The 23,245-nt window shown below is 41.4% G+C and overlaps 2 protein-coding genes across 8 annotated transcripts in view; one reads left to right on the forward strand and one right to left on the reverse strand.

The window, feature by feature from the left end:
- The window catches only part of FBXO22 (F-box protein 22), a 77,947-nt gene that overhangs the window by 23,868 nt on the left and 30,834 nt on the right, over nt 1-23,245 (forward strand). The window contains exon 7 of one of the 3 annotated variants that reach the window (XM_072628627.1): nt 501-834. The exons of 1 other annotated variant lie outside the window; for it this stretch is intronic. In XM_072628627.1, coding sequence (XP_072484728.1) covers nt 501-612 — 112 coding nt within the window. In that variant the 3' untranslated portion in view covers nt 613-834. Of the gene's footprint in view, nt 1-500; nt 835-23,245 lie in introns of those variants that run through there. One more of the 3 variants, XM_072628628.1, reaches the window with a different exon arrangement.
- NRG4 (neuregulin 4) overlaps nt 1-23,245 on the reverse strand; it is a 62,146-nt gene that overhangs the window by 6,710 nt on the left and 32,191 nt on the right. The window contains exons 4-7 of one of the 5 annotated variants that reach the window (XR_011971578.1): nt 22,597-22,746; nt 8,587-8,666; nt 6,143-6,227; nt 419-1,964 (exon numbers count right to left, since the gene is read on the reverse strand). Coding sequence is in view for 3 of the 5 variants with exons in the window: in XM_072628634.1 (XP_072484735.1) it covers nt 1,921-1,964; nt 8,587-8,666; nt 22,597-22,746 (274 nt within the window). In the remaining 2 variants the exon portion in view is untranslated. Of the gene's footprint in view, nt 1-418; nt 1,965-4,460; nt 5,600-6,142; nt 6,228-8,586; nt 8,667-22,596; nt 22,747-23,245 lie in introns of those variants that run through there. The other 4 variants (XR_011971579.1, XM_072628634.1, XM_072628635.1 and 1 more) reach the window with 4 other exon arrangements.

The raw sequence follows: 23,245 nt of genomic DNA on the forward strand, positions 1-23,245 counted from the left end.
CAAATGAAACCAGGAGGAGCAACTGGGATAGCGAGTTGTGCATCACTGAAGGTGTTAAGTGGAGGCTGGATGACTTGGTCAGAGGATTTCTTTTAAAATAAGGGTCTACCCAGGTGACTTCTCATTTCCATTCTAGCTAAGATTCGACAAAGTGGGTTTGGAGTTTTATTTGTAGAATCTCTGGCTTCTGCAGTAACTTGACCAATTAGCTGACACTTGCTAATTTTCTACCCTTTTTTATGATGGTTCTGCTGAATTTGTTCTATCCAAAAGCAAGCACCACACATCATACACATCACTCCCTGACCTCTTTGACTATTTGTATCCTCTATCAGATGAGTGCATTTTCATAAAACAACCCCTCACCCTAAGCAGATTATTTACCTAGAAAATTCTATACGAGGAATAAGGCCAAGAATTGAATTGGTCAGTTTATTTATACAAATCAAATATGAAGGTTTAGGGGCATTTCCCAAGGGACATTCATTCTCTTGTTACAGTGACCACCAACAAGATATTCAGGGGATCCCTTTCCATCTGAGACCAAACATCTTGCTTGTGTGTTTACAGCCTTGTCCCAAGGCAGAAATGGTTGTCAAAGATAGAAGATGAAGTGAGTTGAAAGAAAACGAACCTTCTGGAGAATGTCACCACTGCCTACCTGATCCTGAGAGACTACTATGCCTGAGTTCAGTGATTATGTAACATTTGAGCTAGAACAGCTGGCTGGCTGGCTGCCATTGTGAAACACCCTTGGCTTAGATAAGAAAGATTGCCAATAAAGGAATAACTCGTACTACCTCAGCTAAAAAATAAACACCACTTAAACACGAATGTCTGTGTGTGAAGAAATCGTGAACAAATAAGAGGAAGATCAGGGAGGTGGTGGTGAGTTTTGGACTCCAGGTCAGAGGGCTTGGGCTTGAGGATTAGCTCTGTGTTACCTCAGACTAGTCACATTTTCACCTTCTGCCTCCTCTTGTACCTGGCCATAACAAATGAATGAACTGTTCTCTTTGGCCCATCTGTCAGATGAGGTGGGTTGTACTTGGAAGGTCTCCCAAGCCTAGGTTGCTTTCAAAGTCAGAAGCCAAAATGAAATCCTTACCCAGTGGATAGAGAATGTGAAGAAGGCCCAGCGAGGACACAGCTGAGTAACATTTGCAGGAGTAAAGCCTCAGCTCCCATGCAACTGGCTGTGTGTCTTCTGCAGGACTACTTACTGTTGGACTGTACGCTACCAACACTGGTCCATTGGGCTACTTCCTTTTTTGCTTACGGATTTTCTTCCCAAAGGCTGCTTGGCTGAATCTTTTTCCTCATGCCATCACCCAAAGCACTGTCAGGTAGCAACCAGAGACTTGAACTTGGAAAGGGCGGCTTTGAGTCCTGGTTTTGCCATTTACTTTGGGGGACCTTGGAACAAGTCACCACTTTCCCCTCCATCCAATGGGGCCACATGCATGCCCTGTTTCCAAGGGTTGCAGTAAACAAAGTGATTTGGAAACCTTAGTGAGCTAGACAAATGTGAGCTGTTATTAGGCAAATGAGATCTTTTCTACCACCACTCCACTCCCCAAAAGACCAAGCCCACTAGGACCCAGGTCACTGACAAGTAGGAGCCTCTCTCCCCCAACTCATTTAATTCTCAGCGTGAATGTGCAGTGAGGTCAGAAAACTGAATTTAGGCTATTAACACATAATGAAGTAAGGATCCAGCACAGAACGAGGAGGGTTAGGAGGCATGAAACCTGCAGAAGACTTCCAGAAGGATAAAACTTGAGCTTTTGTGGATTTTGGTGTCCACCAGATGTCCTTGGCCAAAATAAAGCTTGCGGTAAGCCTTGTTTTTACGGATGGATGCATTTGGTCACAAACACTTGAGGAGCAGGAGATGGTAGAAGCAGTCAACTCCTGTTTTTAAAGCACTGCAGATTGGCTCAGGACCTGCTTTGATGAAACCCCTAAAAATAATTAAAAATACAATAAAAAATTTTCATACATCTTGTCAGCTAAAATATTTCCTTATTATATATGCAGATGCAAATATTAAAGATGAACAGTTCTTTGGGTGGGAAGAAGCTCCAAAGCATTTTTTCATGTAATATGAACCGGACGTGAGTATCTTCTCTCTGTGTAATATTTATAATATCCTTCAGAGCACAAATAGAGATGGAAGGAACTTAGTGGTCATTGAGGCCAAGAACCTCATTTTACGTCTAGGTAAACTGAGGCCTGGGGCAATCATATATCTTGCCTAAGGTCATACAGGTAGTAAACACCACAATCAAAATTCAAACCCATGTCTTCTTTATAATTAATTAGTTTTCAACATTCACTTTTATAAGATTTTGAGTTCCAAAATCCCCCTCCCCGAGATAGCATGCAAGCTGATACAGGCTATACATGTACAGTCATTAAAATTATTAATCATGTTGTGAAAGAAGAATCAGAACAAAAGTCCTGTGTCTTTTGATACCATGAGAAAATAACTTTTACATTTCTAACTAGTATTTCCTTCTGAGAACAGTATATCAAAATATCTTGGGTCTTGTCAATTCTGATTTGAAGATTAAGCTGTGGAAATTCGAGTTCATGGAGAAGTGAGGTCCCTTGCAAATCCCCATCCCTATGAATGAATTAGCAAGCCCAGCAGTTTGCCTGTGCAATCACGGGCATGCAACTTTCTGGGCTGTAAAATGAGATGACTTTAAAGACCATTATCACCCCAAGTCTATGATTCTATGACCTTAGGAGATAGCTTTAAATATAGACTATTGCTAGATTTGATCAGTAATCATTTTTGCAGCATAATGCTGGATGAACAACTTTTACATGTGGCACACTAAGATTGTGTGTGTGTGTATGATAGAGTTCTTTGGCCTTGTCCGGGGAAGCCTGCAGATCCTTTCTCAGACAATGATTTTTAATGCATAACATAACATACGTATGGTTACAAAGGAAAACAAAGATGAGTGAAAATAAAGATGCATTTTTTTCTCACCCAAGTTTACCTCTTGAAATCTATCTTTGGATCCCTTGGTGGATCTGTGAACCCCTCAGTTAAGAACCCCTCATCTAAAAGATACACTGTTCAAGACATTCCTAGAATTTCTAATGGCATTACTTGGATTACTTTAATGAATAAAAGATGGGAGATTGGGGATAAAAAATTGTTTCTATAATTGAAAACCAGTGAAGGTTTTATCATTGATAACAAATCCTATCCCTCTCCTCAACCAGAGAGGCAGGGTCTGTGAGGATAGAATGTACATGTATAAGCAGCTGGTGGCACTAGATAGCAAAGCAAGCTGAAGAGTCAGGAGGGTTAGGGGTTGAAGGGAAAAGAGAAACTGTCTCCCTCTTTTCATGGAGGAAAGTCTTTTGGTTCACTTCTGTCCAAGTTCCCAAGTTTCTTTTAAAGCCCCCTGCATTCTTAAAATGATGACCCTCTAGGGGTTTGAAAATGAGAGTAAGGATTATCCCTTGTTTGCTCCCTTAGCTTCTAGGAAAAGGAAGGAGAAGAAGGCATTGGTCACTGTCTTCAGCTCAGGCTAGAACAGCTCAGACATGGATCATGCTTCCATCTTTAGTACCCTGACTCAGGGCTCCTCAGGCCTCCCATCACTTCATCACAGTCTCTTCTTTCTCCTTGTTTTGTTAGGCATGGCCTCTGCCTCTTGCCCACAGTTCAGCTCCCCATTCCCTCTCCTCCACCAACCCACTCCAGCTGAGGTTCAAAGGCATTCTGGGGAGTTTATCTTCAGGTTTATTTAAGAAGACACTCCACTCACATCTGTTTCTCTTTCTTCCTTGCCCAAATCTTTTGGCTAAATTCCAAAGTGAAGAGGAGAAAGTGACACATGTAAAATGAACATCCAAAGAACCAAGTCTGAATTTCATATTGTGTCCAGTGATTAGACTATATCTGTCATCTAAGAATGAGCCTAGTCAGATTCAAATAGACTCATCACCATGTTGGTCATGAGGTGATTAATTTTTTTTACTGTCTTTTCCTATATTACCTTTGCACAGAGGCCACTGAAGCCTTATTAAAGTCATATGCTTATTTAATTGGGATGCTCCTAATGAGTTGCTTATAGAATGTCCGTACAAGCTACAGTTCTTTCATTGCATGAAATAATGTTTCTACATTGCCTTTGGTGGTAAGGTAAAACCAACTCCTTTCTTTGCCTCTCCAAGTAGAACCTGTGAGTCATCCTTCATTTGTCTGCATCTTCCTTCTACCATCTGGTTCCATTTATAGCAAGAATGTCAATATTGACACAATTTAACTCCCCTTAGAGTATGCCCCCTCGTTGCTTATTGGATCTCATATATAGAACACAAATGGTCAAGTTAATGTTTTTAGGTGATCTGAAGATAGTGTGATTCTTAGGATTCTTTTCTATTTATACCACTCTGTCACCAACTTTGAAGAAACAGAAAGGCACAGCAGGTCTGAGCACCATTTTATTTCATGAGTTGCTATGGACAAGGAATTTACTGGTAGCTCACATACTGGTGATGAACCTCTACATATCTAGCTGGGCTGGGTCCTTGGAATGCAGAGAGTCTCTTGCCAGGTCTATACACCAAACCTTTCAAGTATAACAGAACCTCCTATATCTTGTACCTCACTGGCTCAGCCTTTGGGAATCCACAATCACATCCATGTCATGACAAGACATCAGAAAATCATCCCTGTGCAGGATCTTTTCTATATGCTTTTTTAAAAAATGAATTTTTATCAATATCTTTTGTTTTTACATCACTTATATTTATCCACTGTATCCCTTTTCTTCCCCTTGTTATGATAATTTATAACAAAGAGTAAAAAAGCGGGGGGAAAAGTAGTTTAGCAAAACTAATCAACATGCTGAAAAAGTCTGGCATTATATACAAGAATCCACATCCATAATCCCCCCACTTTTGCAGAGAAATAGGGCAAGGAGCCTTCTCATATCTCTTCTATGGGATCATACTTGGTCATTCATTATTATTTTTCAGCACTTAGTCTTTACTGTTTAGTTGTTCTTTCCATTCACATTTTTGTAGTCATTATATACTGCATACATATGTACATACATACATATATGTATTTTTTCCTGATTCTATTTACATCAGTTCATATAAATCTCCCCATGCTTCTCTGTGCATAGCATTTTAAAAATGTAATTGCTCATTTATCTTCCTACGCATCCCATTAGGTCTTTTTCCTCTCCACTGGAATTGTTTCACTTTACATCTTTGGAAGTCCATTTGTGTCTGCATTCCATCATTTCTAGGCTGATTTTCCTCATAGAATTTTAGTCCATGGAATCCTTTGACTAAACTTGAAATCTGCTTTTCAAGTCTAAGGTCTGTGTCAGATAAGCCCTGACTCTCCTCTACCTTCCCTACAAAAGTTCTCGTCCTTTTTAACCCAGCAGCCAGGTCCTCTTAGTGGGTCAAAATCACATCCAGTACTGTAGCTCCCCTTCTTGCTTCCTCCACTTTGGGAAGGATGAGATTATTGCAAAGGCAAGGCAAGATTTTATCAGCTGCTCTGTTTTTGGCGGAACAATTCAAGTCATAAGAGTCGTAGAGGATCCCAAACCTTTAGTCAAAAAGAACAATCTTCATTCCAGATTACTATAAAACAGACCCCTCTCCTTTCCTTCTTCCTAACCCATTTCTATTTTATGCTCCTGTCCTACCTATATTGATGGCTCAGTGAAGATTACAGGGATCCTGGGTTCTGAAATGCTTTCAGTCCGGGTCCTAGAATGATTGTGTGCCCACTATGCAAGTCCTGGGCTCTCCTTCCCCAGCTTGGCAGCAAGAGGATGACTGGCCACAGAAACTCATGATGCCCCACTCCACTGAGGGTTAGAAATATACTCACAAAAAGTACCAAAATAAAGTTTTCCATCAGTTGCATCCCAGTATGAGTTTAAGGAGCTAACAAGAGATTCAAGAATTTTAAAACAGCCTCCTTCCTCTCCCCTAACTGCTGATGCCTGATTAGATCAAGAAAGATAAAGAAGCCTGACCAGTTGTGTATATTATTCCTATCAAGTGACATGATGCAACATGTTTCTTCAGTGAAGGAAGAGGAAAGGGTTAAAGAAGCTTTTAAAAATATATATACAACCTCTACCTTCTCTGGCTTCGTTTATTCCCTCACATCTTGGACGTAATATCTCGGTTCACTTGACTGGTGCTTCTTCAATTCTCTCCATGTTCTAGGGAAAGTAACATTTTTTTGATCAAAGGCGTTTTCTTTGCCTCTCAAATCATCATTTCTCTCCCTTTCTTTTACCTGTAGACTCCTATTTAGGGCCCAGGAGACAGAGTGCAGGGCCTGAAGTAAGGAAGACTTGATGGCATTAGAGAAAGAAACCCTGAAATCTTACACTGGACATGTGTCCAGTCTTGCTTTGGGAAGTGGATTCATAGTCTGTTTAGGTGTATACAGCTAGGATGTCACTGTTGTTTGAAGGTTTGCATAGTGCTTTACACATATGAATTCATTTCATCCTCACAACAATCCTGGGACGCAGGTGCTAATATTATTCCCATTTCACAGATGAGGAACCTGAGTCAGACAGAGGTTGAGTGATCTGCCAAGGCTCACACAGCTAACTAAGTATGAGACAGGATCTGAATGCAGTTCTTCCGACTCCAGGTCTAGGGTCTGATTCCTTGCCCCTCGTAATTGTATCTTTTCCTCCACTAAAAAAAAATCTCCTTGAGAGTAGAACTATGTAACTTTTGTCTTAGGAAGTAAAGAAATGAGTATTTATTAAGCACCTACTATATGCCAAGTACTGGTTTAAGTGACTTACAAATATCACCTCATTTGATCCATATAACAACATTGTGAGGTAGGTATTGTTATGATTCCCTTTTCACAAGTGAAGAAACCGAGGCAGACAGAGGTTAAGTGACTCACCCAGGGTCACACAGCTAGTAGGTGTGTGAGGGTGGACTTTAACAAAGATCCTCCCAACTGCCAGGCCCAGAGCTCTGCCCTCTGTCCACCTGGCTGCTCCGCTACCTAACTATCTTAATATACTTAGCATGGGACTAAATACATGCTTATTGATTGACTGAATCTGGACAGAGTTATGACAGCTATAAAAAGATCCTGAAAGTTCCTAAAGCTTAAACGCTTTCAATCAATAGATGGAAAGCCTCTTGGGCACACTTGCAGTCCAGAGGCACAGAAGGTGTCCCAGCCAAACACTCATTGGGATGAGGAGACCCCTCTACTGCCCTGGAGTCTGGAGAGGGCCTCCAGACCTTTGGTGAAGCAACAGCTCTAACAGGAGATGTCAACTCTTAAAACTCTGGTCTAGCAGTTTTGTTTAAAAAACAAGAGCAACAAAAAATGAAGGTAATTCAGTGTGTAGGGTTGTAGTTGATTCCACAGGATTTGAACATTATTTGATGGAGTGAAGCTGGCTACAAGTTATCCTAAGAGTCTGAGTGTAGTTTAGGGTTAGGCTTTAGTAGCTTAAAATTGCATTCAGATTTTGGGGACGCCCTGTGTATCCTCCACTAAAACCCTCTGATGCCTCATCATGTCAACAGAAAATACCAGGTTAAAAAAAAAAAAGACTTCAAGCTATGGTTCTTCAAACTGAATTGTTTTTGGTTTCGGTCCTATCTTATCTAATTAGAGATAGGCTTATCATCAGAAAGTTGGCCAGAGTTGATAAATTTCTTCAGTTAATTGTAAAGCCACGTACCAAAGGTGGTGATATCAACACCCCTTTCTATCAATGGAGAGCCATAGCAAAAAACAGGAATTACAAATCTCTTCCAAGGACATACTTCTCTCCAAAAAGAAGGAAAGGATGCACCAAAACCAAAATACCACAGAAGTGAAAGTCAGGACTGCACCTTCTGAGAGCAAGTTGTTTCCATCTCCAGCTCCTGCTAAGGATGGGGAACAGAGTTTGGGCGACGGCCCTTGTTACATTTAGGGGCACCTTTGCCATGGTTACATATAGGAGCAACTCAGGCAGATTCAGAGCTGACCCTAAAGACCTCACATCTGGAGAGTTTTTCCTTTTTGTCAAATATTTCTTTCCTCAAAAGTGTCTGCCTTCCGTAAACAGCTCTTAGTTCCCTTGGGGTGATCAGTGTTTTTTCACCTCCCACACTCTTTTGAGAATCTTAATGAGTGTCTAGGGACTTCTAGGGAAAGGAAATTGATGCATTGGAGGCTGGTTCATCCTCTTCCTAGCCTCTTCATATTCAATTAAGGTATTTAAGCCTCTAGAGTGGAGAGTGTCTATTTTTCACCTGTTGGCTTTTTACCATTCAACATCCGTCTTTGAGCTTCTACAGACCCATAGCTTTTGCAACCTTTCAAACCCTTCCCCCCATTTCTAAATCTTCCCACAGATTAAATGACAGAGTCTGAAGGTGTGGAAGGGACCCCGGCCTGAGGCCTTATGTTGATGCAATAAATATATCCCCATGAAATAGGAGTAATTTCTTTGCTTACTATGCAACACAAACCCTCCCGGCGGGTACCACACAGGGACAGATCTAAATGCAGATGAATGCTGAACAAACTTTACATTTACTCACTGTTGTAGATGTTGACGCTGCTGGTCTCTGCCAAGTCAACGTCATATTGGGCTGAATTTGCCCTCTGGAGCTGGCCTTTCCTGACCGGAAAGAGAAGGAAAAGAAGAAAGATGAGAGGAAAAAGTTTAGGTTGCATTTTTTTGGGACATTCCTCTCCAACTGCTAAGAGTTAACAATAATAGATACTGGGAAATTGTCCATACTTGAAGACACTGTTACTGGACCATAACTTCTATGAAGACAGAGGTTCCATGTCTCTCTCCTCTGTGTGCCCTGTAGCATGACAAAGTGCATATAGCCCTCGATAAATGAACTATGTTTTAACTATCTTGGTATGTCACCATCACCTAGCACAGTGCTGTCCACACTGTAGACATTTAAGAAATGGTCATCAAATGTTGTTATTGTTGGATGAATGACACTTTTTTGAAAATACACCATAGATTTAAGTCTGAAATGGACCTCAAAGGCAATGGAATCCCGCTCCTCTTTTTACAGATGAGGAGACCGAGGCACAGGGAGGGTTAAGACAAAGGTCCCACCGCTAATAAATGCCGGAGGCAGGATTTGATCTCATGTCTTCCTGACTCTTCACCCCTGCTCTACACCCACCACTCCATCCACTGTCCCATCCATCAGCCTCCAAGTAGGGGGCCTCAGATGTTGATAATAATGCCTCTATTTCCCCTGACAGACTGTATTATGTTGTTTCAGGTTTTTAACTCATCCCTTTGGGAAATTTGAGAAACAAATTACATTTGCCTTGTTTTGGAGGAACCAAGGTGTAGAGCTAGAAAGGGCCTCAGGGATCTTCTAGTTCAACTAGATCCCTGATCAACTATTAGATCAACTAGAGAACCCAAGCAGCTTGGGGGAGATCACCAAGAGAATGACAGAAGAGGGCCCACCATTGACATGTCAGTTACTCATTTAACCTCTGCATAGCTCTATCTATCCTCTATGTAAATTTGCTTTGTGTATGTTTATTTACACGTTGCTCTCCCCACCCCACCCCCCCAATTAGATTGTAAGGTCCTTGAGGGCAGGGAGTATCTTTCTTTTGCCTCTTTTTGTATTCCCAGTGCTTAGCACAGTGACTGGCCCACAGGAGGCACTTAATAAACATTTATTGAATTGAATAGTTTAATTTTAAAATTGCTTTTGTTACATGCATTTACTTCTATGATCTTGTCATCTTTCCGCTAATATAAATCTCAACTCCTGAACCACTTAACCCAGAGTTTCTTAAATAGGGATCAGTGAACTTGTTTTTAAAAAATATTTTGATATGTGTATTTCAATATAATTGATTTATTTTGTAATCTTATGTATTTTACTTTTTCACATTTAAGGACATCACTTTGAGAAGAGGGGATCCATAAGCTTCACCAGACTAACTGCCAAAGCAATTTGTGTTACAAAAAGGTTAAGAACCCCTCCTTGGAAGATTGCATACATGAGTCACCACAGGCAAAAAAACGCAACCAACCAACCAACCAACCCATGTCAAACTTTTGGTGCTGAGCCCTTCTCACTTCATTTGGCTACTAATGGGGGCCCCAAGCTTTGAGAAAATCCATTGTCTTTATTCTCAAGCAAACTGGCTAGCCAGAGTAAGGGTACCATATAAGGTGTCACCATCCTAGAATGTTCACAAGATTCCAGATCTGAATTTTAAAAGAGGTAAGATGAAAAGAAATATTACAACAAACATTATATTATTATAGAGGAAATTATATGTAAATATATTTATAGAGATAGAAAATTATAGATGGAAATATTATATTATTATAACTTAGTAAATTTACCAGCCCTGGTGGGTCTAGATTGAAAATATTTAGATAAATGTGTGGATCTTAACAAGGTCTATAGGATAGCTCCCTACCTAGATGGCATTTCAGAGGCCCTTCACTTTACAAGACCAACAGTTAAGAGAACTGCCCAGTGCCATGCAGGCAGTGAACAAGAGAGAGAAGACTTAAGGCTTAAGGTCCAAACCAGTGTGCCTATGAAGGGGAGGCAGTGGGAGTGGAAAGAAGCGGGGACAGATTGAAGAGACTGAAAGAAGGATATTGGTGGAGTCAGCTCCTACAGGTTCATGAAAGCTTTTTGGGGTAAACTTTCCTAATGAACACTTACACCTCAGAAATAAATACTTCCAATCAGGGTTTAATCTATTGTTTTGTTAATTATCTAGACTTAAGAAAGTGATGGAGGAAATACTAATAATTCAGATTAAACTTGAAAGTATCATACATAAATTTTTTCCAGAGAGCCAGTTGTTAAGAACATTTAACAACAAACCTCTATGTAAAAACCATGTGATTTGGAAGTTTGGGATGAGAGGGAAAAGAAAAGTCAAATATGACTTCAGAGTTACACATGACTGGGAGGATTAAGGTACCACTTGAGAAGTTGAGGAGCAGGCTAGGTTTAGGGGCAAGATAAGTTCTGTTTGAATTCTTGTTGAGTTTGAGGCTAGAACCATCCTGTTGTGAATTTATGGAATTACCTTGCTGTAATATTTCTCTTCATCTTACCTCTTTTAAGATTCAAATCTGGGATCTGGGTGAACATTCTAAGATGGTGCTATGACTGCATGAGGGATTGGATCCCCAGAAAAAAAGCAGTTCTCACCATTCTACCCAGAGACATACCCTCCATCCCTACGCTTTGTGTTCTTTCTCAAATTTTGTCCCTTTCATGGGCCTGTATCCCTTGGAATTCTTATGCTTGATGCCACTTAAGAATAGCTTTGCTTCTCTCCTCTTCCCCAATATCTCTATCTCTCTAAAACTTACGTGGTACCCTTACCCTGGCTGACCAGTTTGCTTGGGAATAAGGAAGAAGGATTTTCTCAAAGCCTGGGGACCCCATTGTTAGAGCTAAGGGACGGGGATGTCCATTGACTGAGACATCTGCATCTCTGTTCAACAGAATCCAAAAGCTGGAAACTTGTTTGTCCTTCATTCTCAAAAAGGACCATGACATCAGGGAGGTGATGCCATGACATGCAACTGAATTGGATTTAAGTGAGGCAAGGCCATGCAAAGTCACCAGTCTCACTTTGTCCTCTGGAGCCATCTGGGTCCAGTGGCCAGGTATGGATCAGGACATCAAGGATGCAGTGGAAGACCTTGGTCTTTTTAAGCTAAGATCTTTAACACCATTCAGTGATTAAGGCTAATTTTAAAAAATGAGGCAAAGAATGGCCTCTTTTTTAAAATTTATTTTCAGTGTTCCACAATCACTACTATACAACCTAGACATTCATATTAAATACATTTTCACCATAGTCATGTTGTATAGAAGAATTAAAATGAAAGGGAGAAATCATATAACAAACCAAAACGTAATACAAAAGAAAATGATCTGCTACAATCTGCGATTGAATTCCATAGTTCTTTCTCTAAATGTGGAAGGCATTTTGCCTTAAAAGGCCATTGGGAATTTTTTAAGTCCTTGCATTGCAATGAAGCTCTAAGTCTACCAGAAAAAGTCCTCACACACTGTGGTTGTTGCTGGGTACAAAGTTCTCCTGGTTCTGCTCCTTTCTCTAAGTATCAGATCACATAAGTCTTTCCAGGCCTCTCTGAAGTCTTCCTGTTCATCATTTCTTATAGCACAATAGTATTCCATTACATTCATATACCATAATTTATTCAGCCATTCCCCAATTGATGGGCATCCCCTTGATTTCATTTTTGGCCACCACCAAAAGAGCTGCTATAAATATTTTTGTACATGTGGGACCCTTTCCCATTTTTATGATCTCTTGGGGATACAGTCCTAGAAGTGATATTGCTGGGTCAAAGGGTATGCATATTTTTGGAGTCCTTTGGGCTTAGTTCCAAATTGCTCTCCAGAATGGCTGGATCAGCTCACAGCTCTACCAACAATGAATTAGTATTCCAACTCTCCCACATCTTCTCCAACATTTATCATCTTCCTGTTCTGTCATATTAGCCAATCTGATAGATGTGATGTGGTATCTCAGAGTTGTTTTGATTTGCATCTCTCTAATCAATAGTGATTTAGAGCATTTTTTCATATGACTATAGATATCTTTAATTTCTTTCTCTGAAAACTGCCTGTTCATATCCTTTGACCATTTATCAATTGGGGAATGACTTGTATTCTTGTACATTTGACTCAGTTCTCTATATACTTTAGAAATGAGGCCTATATCACAGACACTAGCTGCAAAAATTCTTTCCTAGTTTTCTGCTTCCCTCCTAATCTTGGTTGCATTGGATTTGGTTGTACAAAAACTTTTCAGTTTAATATTATCAAAATTATCCATTTTGCACTTCATAATGCTTTCTACCTCTTCTTTAGTTAAAAATTCTTCCCTTCTCCATAAATCCGATAAATACACTATTCCTTGTTCCACTAGTTTGTTTGTAGTATCAATCTTTATACCTAGATCATGTACCCATTTGGACTTTATTGTTGTATACAGTGTCAGGCATTGCTCTGTGCCTAGTTTCTGCCACACTGTTATCCAGTTTTCCCAGCAATTTTTGTCAAATAGTGAGTTGTTATCCCAGAAGCTGGGGTCCTTGGGTTTATCAAACAGTAGATTGCTATATTTATTGCCTACTATGTCTTGAGTATCTAGCATATTCCACTTGTCTACCCTTCTGTTTCTCAACCATTATCAAGTGGTTTTGATAACTGCTGCTTTATAATACAATTTGAGATCTGGTAGAGCTAGGCCACCTTCCCTAGCATTTCTTTTCATTAGTTCCCTTGCTATTCTGGACCTTTTGTTCTTCCAGATGAATTCTGATATTATTTTTTCCAGCTCTAGAAAATAATAATCACATAGTTTGATTGGTATGGCACTAAATAAGTAAATTAATTTAGGTAGAATTGTCATTTTTATTATATTGACTCGGCCTACCCACGAGCAATTGATGTTTTTTCCACTTACTTAGATCTGACTTTATTTGTGTGAAAAGTGTCTTGTAATTGTGTTCATATAGTCCCTGGGTTTGTTTTGGCAGGTAGACTCCCAAGTATTTTATGGTGTCTACTCTAGCTTTAAATGGGATTTCTGTTTCTATCTCTTGCTGTTGGGTTTTGTTTGTAATATATAGAAATGCAGAAGATTTGTGTGGGTTTATTTGAACCTGCAACTTTACCAAAGTTGTTTATTATTTCAAGTAGTTTTTTACTTGAATCTCTGGGATTCTCTAAGTATATCATTATATCATCTGCAAAGAGTGATAACTTTTTTAAAAAAAATAGATCCGGGAGAGGGAAGACTCTTAGGTCAAAACAGAAACAATCATTATTTACATTCACTGGGAGCCAATCAGGGACTAAACAGTGACTAAGTAGGGCTTGATCTGGGGCCACAGTGATTTGGGGTTAGGGCTGAAACTTAAGAAAAATGAAATATCCACAGTCACACAGCTCATAAGTACAGAAATCAGGATTTGTACTCAGGTCGAAATATAGCGCTCCTTCCAAACTACAGGACACTGCCCTTCCAAGCAGAACCTTGAACTTTTATTTCTCTAATTCTTTTCCTAGGTCTTTTTTTTTTTAATTTTTTTATTTAACTTTTAACATTTATTTTCACAAAATTTTGGGTTACAAATTTTCTCCCCTTTTATCCCCTCCCCCCCCAAACCCAAGCATTCTTATTGCCCATGTGACCAATCTGCTCTCTCCTCTATCCTCCCTCCCTGCCCTTGTCTCCGTCTTCTCTTTTGTCCTGTAGGGCCCGATAGCTTTCTTGACCCCTTAACCTGTATTTCTTATTTCCCAGTGGTAAGAACATTACATTTGATCCTAACACTTTGAGTTCCAACTTCTTTAGCTCCCTCCCTCTCCACCCCTTCCCTTTGGAAGACAAGCAATTCAATATAGGCCAAATCTGTGTAGTTTTGCAAATGATTTCCATACTAGTTGTGTTGTATAGGACTAACTATATTTCCCTCCATCCTATCCTGTCCCCCATTACTTCTGTTCTCTTATGATCCTTTCCCTCCCCATGAGTATCGACCTCAGATTGCATTCTCCTCCCCATGCCCTCCCCTCCATTCTCCCCCCCCACCCTGCTTGTGCCCCTGACCCCCACTCTGCTGTATTATGAGATAGGTTTTCCTATCAAAATGAGTGTGTATTTTATTTTTTCCTTTAGTGGAATGTGATGAGATAGACCTCATGTTTTTCTCTCGCCTCCCCTCTTTATCCCTCCACTAATAAGTCTTTTGCTTGCCTCTTTTATGAGAGATAATTTGCCCCATTCAATTTCACCCTTTCTCCTCCCAATATTTCTCTCTCACTGCTTGATTTCTTTTTTTTTTTTAAGATATGATCCCATCCTCTTCAATTCACTCTGTGCACTCTGTCTCTATGTATGTGTGCGTGTGTGCATGTGTGTGTGTGTACTCCCACCCAGTACCCAGATACTGAAATGTTTCAAGAGTTACAAATATTGTCTTTCCATGTAGGAATGTAAACAGTTCAACTTTAGTAAGTCCCTTATGACTTCTCTTTGCTGTTCACCTTTTCATACTTCTCTTCATTCTTGTGTTAGAAAGTCAAATTTTCTTTCCAGCTCTGGTCTTTTCATCAAGAAAATTTGAAAATCCTCTATTTCATTGAAAGACCATTTTTTCTCCTGAAGTATTATACTCAGTTTTGCTGGGTAGGTGATTCTTGGTTTTAGTCCTAGTTCCTTTGACTTCTGGAATATCCTATTCCATTCCCTTCGATCCCTTAATGTAGAGGGTGCTAGATCTTGTGTTATCCTGATTGTATTTCCACAATACTTGAATTGTTTCTTTCTAGCTGCTTGCAATATTTTCTCTTTCACCTGGGAATTCTGGAATTTGGCCACAATGTTCCTAGGAGTTTCTCTTTTTGGATCTCTTTCATGCGGCGTTCTGTGGATTCCTTGAATATTTATTTTGCCCTCTGGTTCTAGAATCTCAGGGCAGTTTTCCTTGATAATTTCATGGAAGATGATGTCTAGGCTCTTCTTTTGATCATGGTTTTCAGGTAGTCCCAGAATTTTTACATTATCTCTCCTGATTCTATTTTCCAGGTCAGTTGTTTTTCCAATAAGATATTTCACATTATCTTCCATTTTTCGAATCTTCTCACTATGTTCTGTGATATCTGTCTTTCTCATAAAGTCCTTAGCATCCATCTGTGCCATTCCAGTTTTGAAAGATCTATTTTCTTCAGTGAGCTTTTGAATCTCCTTTTCCATTTGGCTAATTCTGTTTTTGAAAGCATTCTTCTCCTCATTGGCCTTTTGAACCTCTTTTGCCAATTGAGTTAGGCTAGTTTTCAAGGTGTTAATTTCTTCAACATTTTTTTGGTTCTCCTTTAGCAGGGAACTGATCTGCTTTTCATGCTTCTCTTTCATCCCTCTCATTTCTCTTCCCAGTTTTTCCTCCACCTCTCTAACTTGATTTTCAAAATTCTTTTTGAGTTCTTCCATGGCCTGAGCCCATTGGGTGGGCTGGGACACAGAATCCTTGATTTCTGTGTCTTTGCCTGATGGTAAGCATTGTTCTTCCTCATCAGAAAGGAAGGGAGGAAGTGTCTTTTCTCCGAGAAAGTACCCTTCAATAGTTTTATTTCTTTTCCCTTTTCTGGGCATTCTCCCCAGCCAGTGACTTGACCTCTGAATATTCTCCTCACACCCACCTCGCCTCCTGGTCCTCCCAGCCAGCGTTTGGGGACTGAGATTCAAATGCTGCTTCCCGCCTTAGGGCTTTTGGCGGGGGCAGGGCTGCTATTCAGTGTGAGAATTAAGTTCAGATGGTCAGGTCGGGGCAGGGCTGCCTCTCAGGCACAGTTCCCTCAGGGGGTTTATGCATAGACCTTCCACAATGGATCCAGGGTCCCGCCCGCTTGGGGAGCCCCTGTCTGCAGCCGCCCCTCAGCTTCCATCTCCCGGGGGGGCCCGAGCCCCTCTCGACCCGCCAAAGAGACTCTCTCACTGACCCTCGTCACCTGTGAGTGGGGGGGCTTGTGCCGCCGCTGGAGATCCCGTCTCTGAAGCCTGCTCGAATCTGTACCTGTCGGAGCCGTGGCCGCCGCAGGTCTGGGCTGGGCTCCACGTCCACAGCACGACGGACCTTTTGCGAGAGGTTTGCAGGTCCCTCTGTGGGTGGAGGGACCCGTGTGGCCGCTGGAGGTCCCGTCCCCGTAGCCTGCTCGGATCTTTTCCTCACGGTGTTGCGGCTTCTGCAGGGCCGCACCCAGCCCCCAGTCCCGGCGCCCAGCCCACAGCGCGAAGGACCCCCCCGCAAGAGGCCCGCAGGTCCCCCCGGAACAGAAATCTCCCTCGCCCCAACACCCCACGGCCTCTGGGTGCAGAACCCACCGTGAGTTGGTCCCCTCTAGCCGTTCTGTGGGTTGTGGGTTCCGAGCTATGTGTATGTGCGTCTTTCTACTCCACCATCTTGGCTCTGCCCCCCCCCCCCCCCAGGTCTTTTTACTTAGAGTATAAGGATGAAACCTCTAAGAAGAGAGGTCAGTTTGATCAGACTAACTTCCCTGTAAGTGAACATGCAGCAGGATTTCTTGGGATTGCCTCTAGAGACCTCCCCTTTGATCTGTTAGACTCGCCCTTTACATTTCCCTGGAGCACTCAGTGCTTACCCCCACCTGATCCCCCTTTCCTTTTGGACTGAGCCTATCATTTCGTTGGTGTAAGGAATCCCCAACGAAGAAGCTCCATGGAATGCAGACCAGCTTTTGCAGGCCTGACCCAGAGTCACCTGGCCGAACCGTGTTCTTTCTTGTGAGGGTGGAGTTCAGAGAGGACAGGGAGTGATAGCTAGAAAACAGAGAAGGGCACCGGAACTTCTGAGTAGAGGGAAAGAGTGAAGAAAAGTAATGGGGAAGGTGTCCGGGGCTGCTGGGCCTCCCATCTTGGGAAACACAATCCTATTTGGTCCCCTGCTTCTTAGTCTGTCCCTTCCTGTTGCAACGTACCCCCTCCACTCAAACTTGGAGGAGCATACTGTTGATCCATCTCTCTCCTGAGAAATGCCCCTACACATCTACTGTCTGCCTCTTCTTGCCCTGTGTGACAAAGCATTCCTCAGAATCTCATTGTCTGCCTCAATATTTTTATCACTAACCTTTAGTTAGAGTCTCCAAATAGATTCTAGCCAGTGGTCTCATTTCTCATCAGGCAAAAGACAGACAAATGGAATAATGTCATCCTAAAGGGGGGGTATTTTTGCTGTTTTAAAATTCCCTGAGTACACTCTTTTTTTACTGATTCATTAGTTTCTTCAATATATGTTTAATAAGCATCTTTAATAAGTTATATTGAATAAGTATAAGTTAATAAGTATATCAAACTTTACTAAGTTTGATACACTGTGCCTGGCAATGAGGAGATATGGAGATAATCTATATCTTTTCCATTAGTGGTCATGATCAGTTTCCATCAACAATCATTCCTAAGCCTCAGATCTCCCTCTTGAACTCCAGTCCCACGTTACCAGCAACCTGGTAGCCATCCTCACGTGGATGTTCCATTGGCAAATCAAACTCACCATGTTCCAAATAGGAAAACAAAGTCTCATTCTCTCTAAACTTAGGCTGTTCCTAACTTTTCTATTAGTGTTGAAAGCTCTGCCTAATCATCCAGGTTCAGAACCCTGACATCTTCCTCAACTCCTCACATTTGTACATCTATGCATTCATTCAAGAATAATTTATCCAATGCCTACTACAAGGCACTGTTATAGGTCCTAGAGATACAAAGACAAAACAAAACAGTCCCTACCCTCAGTGCCTATCTGTGACTCCATCAGAGTCATTCATAACAGCATAAAGCTGAGGACAGAGCCTTGGAGCCCTTCATTAGGGACCTCTAAGTGGATATCAACCAACTAATGACCACTTTGCAAGATGGACATGCTACCATTTAGACTATATATTTCTCCATTCTGCTCACAATGATATCACGAAAGCCACAGATTTCAGCAAAGCATCTGAAAATGTATTCTGTGTCTAGCATATTTCCTTATTCTACCCATCTAATTACACTACCTATATTGTGCTTAATGCCAGATACTATAGTGTAGGACAGACATAAGGCAGGATGGTGAGAGGACTGACCACCATGTCATATGGGGATCGCTTAAGGAAATGGGGAAAGCAGCTGGAAAACAGAAAACTTGTCAGGGAAGATGTTGACGGTGGTGTGATCAAAGGGCTACCACATGGAAGAGGTGGATAAAGGACAGAACCAAGCACAATGGGGAGAAGTTCCAGAAAGGCATATTTAGAAGATTTGGGGAGACTTGGTGGCGCAGTGGATAGAATACCTGACCTAGAGTCAAGAAGACTCATCTTCCAGAGTTCAGATCTAGCCTCAGACATTTACTAGCCGTGTGACCCTGGGCAAATCACTTAACGCTGTTTGCCTCATTTATAAAATGAGATGGAGAAGAATATGGCAAACCACTCCTGTATCTTTGCCAAGAAAATCCCCAAAATGGGGTCACAGAGTCAGATATGACTAAAAATGACTGAACAACAACAAAGATTATGGACAGTCAGAGCTGTCTAAGGCAGAGTGAACCCCCCTGGCATGAAGTCTTCCAGCAGAGCTCAGTTGTGGGAGCTCTTTTGTTACATATGAGTTCACCATATGGCGCCTGAGGTTCCTTCTAGTGCTGGAATTCTCTGATTCTAGAGTTAGGGAGGCTGGACCTGAAAATGGGCAGAAATGGGATACAGCGAGAAGCTAGAGAATAATGCAAGCACAGGATTTTAAACTTTATTTTCCCATGTATTTCCTCCTCTTTATTCCTTCTTTCCATGCTTTTTCTCGCCCACCCTCATCTCTCATTTTTCTTTTCTCCTGACTATACCTCACACTTCCCAGTGAGTTACTTAAAGACTCTCAGGTAAGTCCTAGTCCAGACCACACTAGCCTCCTGACCGTGAAGACTGGGGTGGGAAAGGTTCCAAATGAAAGGAGACAGAATAACACCAAAGCACTAAGAATGTAAACATTCTAATCACTGTTTGAATGTGTAAATATTAGGTTACCTTAAAATCCCTTTGATAACAGCTAGGATGTTTACTCCTGAACACCTGTAAGGGGGATTAATATTGTCTTCCCGGTAAACTAACAGGGAGATTCATAAGGAATTTAGATATTTGATTTTATTAACATACAAGACTTTTGGAATCACAGAACCTCAGAAACTGGAAGGGACCTCAGAAGTCATCCCTGACAAAAAGTCACCATCTTCTACTTAAATACTTCCAATGGCAGGCACTCAGCCTTCCACATCCTTGTCCCTCTATCCATGGCAACCCATTCCATGTAGGTAATAGGTGTCAGGAAGTATTTTTTTTTAAGGTTAAGTCCTGAACCTTCAGGTATATTAGCTTGTCTGGGGCTATGCAGAACAGGGCTCATGTCTTGAACATTTACTTGCTGTGTGACCTTGGAAGTCATTTTACCTCTCCAGGCCTCAGTTTCCTCACCTGTAAGATGAGAGAACTGGATGTGGCCCCTTCCATTGATCATCTATGCCAATAGAAACCATCTATGGTTATAATTCTCAAAGTCTTTTCTCCTCTAGGCTAAACAGACCCAAACCCTTTTACAGAGTTTTGTCTTCTGAACATGTTTATAGGTCCTTTCTATAATGTGACACTCATGAGTGAATACAATATGGCAGATATGTGCTGATCAGGGTCAAGGACAATGGTGTCATCATTTTCCTTCTTTGGGTCATAAGATTTCTATCAATGAAGCTGCTGTTTATAATTACATTAGCTTCTCATGTTACCATGACATATATTCACAATGAGCTTGTCATCTAGCCATGTCTCATGGCACCTTGAAAAAGAAAAGTACTGGCTTTTAAATCAGAGGACTTGGGTTGAAATCTCAGCTCTGCTACTTACCCTTCGACTTCATCTCCCTCTGTCTATGAGAGAGAGGACTGGACTGTATAATGTTTAAGGTTATTTATGGTCCCATGGACTTCGACTTAACAGATCTTTGAAGGCACTGTTTTACTTTTATCTGTATTAAATTTATCTTATAATATTTGCCTATGATTCCTGCCTGTTGAGATCTGTCTGGACCTTGATTCTATCATCCAATGTTTTAGCTATCTCTCTAAGCTCGAGCCATCCTAAGACTTGATAAGGATGCTATCCTACGTTTTCCTCAAGCTCACTGACAAAAATATGGAATAGAGCAGGGCCAAGGTCTGTCTTCCACTGGAGACTGCTTCCAAGCTGCCACGTTCCCTTATAACCAGATCATAACCATAATCAGATCCATTTACTCAACTAACCCCACAGGCATTGAATTCCACATCTCTCCATTTCTTTCCTTCAGTCAAAGAGCAAAGAATAATAATTATATAAGCTACAACATCTTCTCTTCAGATATTTCAGGTCAGGAGTAAGCTGAACTCGTAAAACATCCTACAGCATAAATACGTTCTCTTGGAAGTCCAAAAGATGAGATAAAATCAGGACAAACGTAGCATACTGACTTAAATATCTGATGAAGAAGTTTCTGTGACCATATTTTTTAAAAAGCAAACTACCTTCTTCCATAGCCCAAAGGCTACTTGCTCCTGCTAGTTAATTCTCTTGTCATTTTTTCACAAGATGCAGGTAACCTTTGAGGCTGTTTTCCTTAGAATATAAACTTAAAGCTGAAACTCTTTCTGGATTGAGTTTTTTCTTGAGTACTTAGCAATGGAGTTGGTTGAGACTTGAACCCCAGGCTAAGTCCAAGTCCAACATTCTTTACCACATTAGTAGTGAATTAGAATACTCGTGAATTAAAAAAAATCTACCTTTCTATATGCAAATATTTTATAGTAAGTAGGTGTACAATGGATAGAGTAGTGGACCTGAAAACTTGACTTCAAATGCTGCCTCTGACGCTGTATGTGTGGCCCTGGACAAGTCTGTCTGTCTCAGTTTCTTTATCTGTAAAATGGGAATAGCATAACACCTGACTCCCAGGGTCCTTGTGAGGGTCGAATGAGGTAATATTTGTAAAGCGCTTTGCAAACGTAAAGTACTATGCAAATGCTAGTTATTATTATTTTTTAAAAAACACTAAGAAAGGAAGAACTGATTCTAATTTCTGTGCATGGTTTTAGTCTATGTAAATAACTTTTCTTTAATTTTTGAGCCTATTCTACTCTTAAAATCATTTTGACCATGAATATTAAATGCACCTCGGGCTTCAATTCTGAAAGTATAACATATGAAGTATAATGCCAGGGATGGGAAACATAGTCTGGGGCTAGCGCACACACACACACCACACACACACACTACATCACACACATACCACACACATACACACACCACACACATACCACACACACACACACACTACATCACACACATACCACACACACACACACACCACATACATACACACTACACACACATACCACATACACCATACCACACACACCATACACTATGCACACATATGTCACACACACCACACCACACACACACACACACCACATGGATAACATACACCACATACATGCACACTACACACACACCACACCACACACATACACACTGCACACAGACACTACGCACACATGTATACCACACATACCACACCACACACACACAGAGACACACACACACACACACACCACACTACACTCACACACACACACCCTGAAGAAGCTCATCTGCTCAGTCTGGGGACTCTCCCTGGGGCTCAGCCATCCTTGTAGCTGAATGACTGGCGTGGGATTCACTGACCACAGAAAGAAAACAAGATGACAAAACTTCCCATGTTCCCCTTCATTTTTAGGTCCTTTAAAAAATAATAAATTGAAATAACAGAAAACTTGAAAGACAACAACAGAGATATCAGGCAGGAGTGGGGAGGCTGAGGCATGGCCAATGTATGGCATCGTCAATCGGTTTGATATCTGGCCCAACACGGGTTCACATTCTCCCCACCCCCAACACCCCTGAAGCAGAAACCAGGTTTACCTGCAAAGCAAGTAGACGGCTCCAAGGGTCAGCACACCTAGGAACAGAGCAACAGTCAGGAAAGTCGCAAACAGCTCACTCTCGCTTTGGGTCTTGGTACTAGGAAGGAAGACCTCTTCACACCGCGCTCCTGTGTAATTCTCAATACATCTGTGAAATAAAGCGTGACAGACAGATGGCATCTCCTCATCCAGCCGCTCTCCCAGAGAGAAGGCACATGCTGAGATTTAATCCACAGTAGGCGGCCCTCCCTCCCACGGACAGATTTCATATTCCCAGGGTAATACGGAGTGCCCAAGGCAATGGTATTTTATCACTTTAAGACCAGGAAGAGGTGGGATTGCGGAGAGAGATTTGGTCTTGGGGTTAGGACAAACTGGGTTCAGTTTCTATCTCTGACACATACTGATTTGGGGTCATGGAAGTTGGGCCCGGAGTGACCTCAGAGGCTGTCCCCTAGGAAGCTCTCTCTGACTAGAAGACCTGTCCTGCTAAACGGAGTTTGCTTCACTGGCACCTCCCTGTACTAATGAGATCACAAGCCTATACCCCACCCCAAAAAATAGCAGGGGGAACTGAAAATCATCCCAGTCAAAAGGACTGATCACCCAAAAACTGAAGCTGGAGGGATCATAAAACCATCCACTAA

Source organism: Notamacropus eugenii, chromosome 1, assembly GCF_028372415.1.
Source record: "Notamacropus eugenii isolate mMacEug1 chromosome 1, mMacEug1.pri_v2, whole genome shotgun sequence".
Classification (NCBI taxonomy): Eukaryota; Metazoa; Chordata; class Mammalia; order Diprotodontia; family Macropodidae; genus Notamacropus; species Notamacropus eugenii.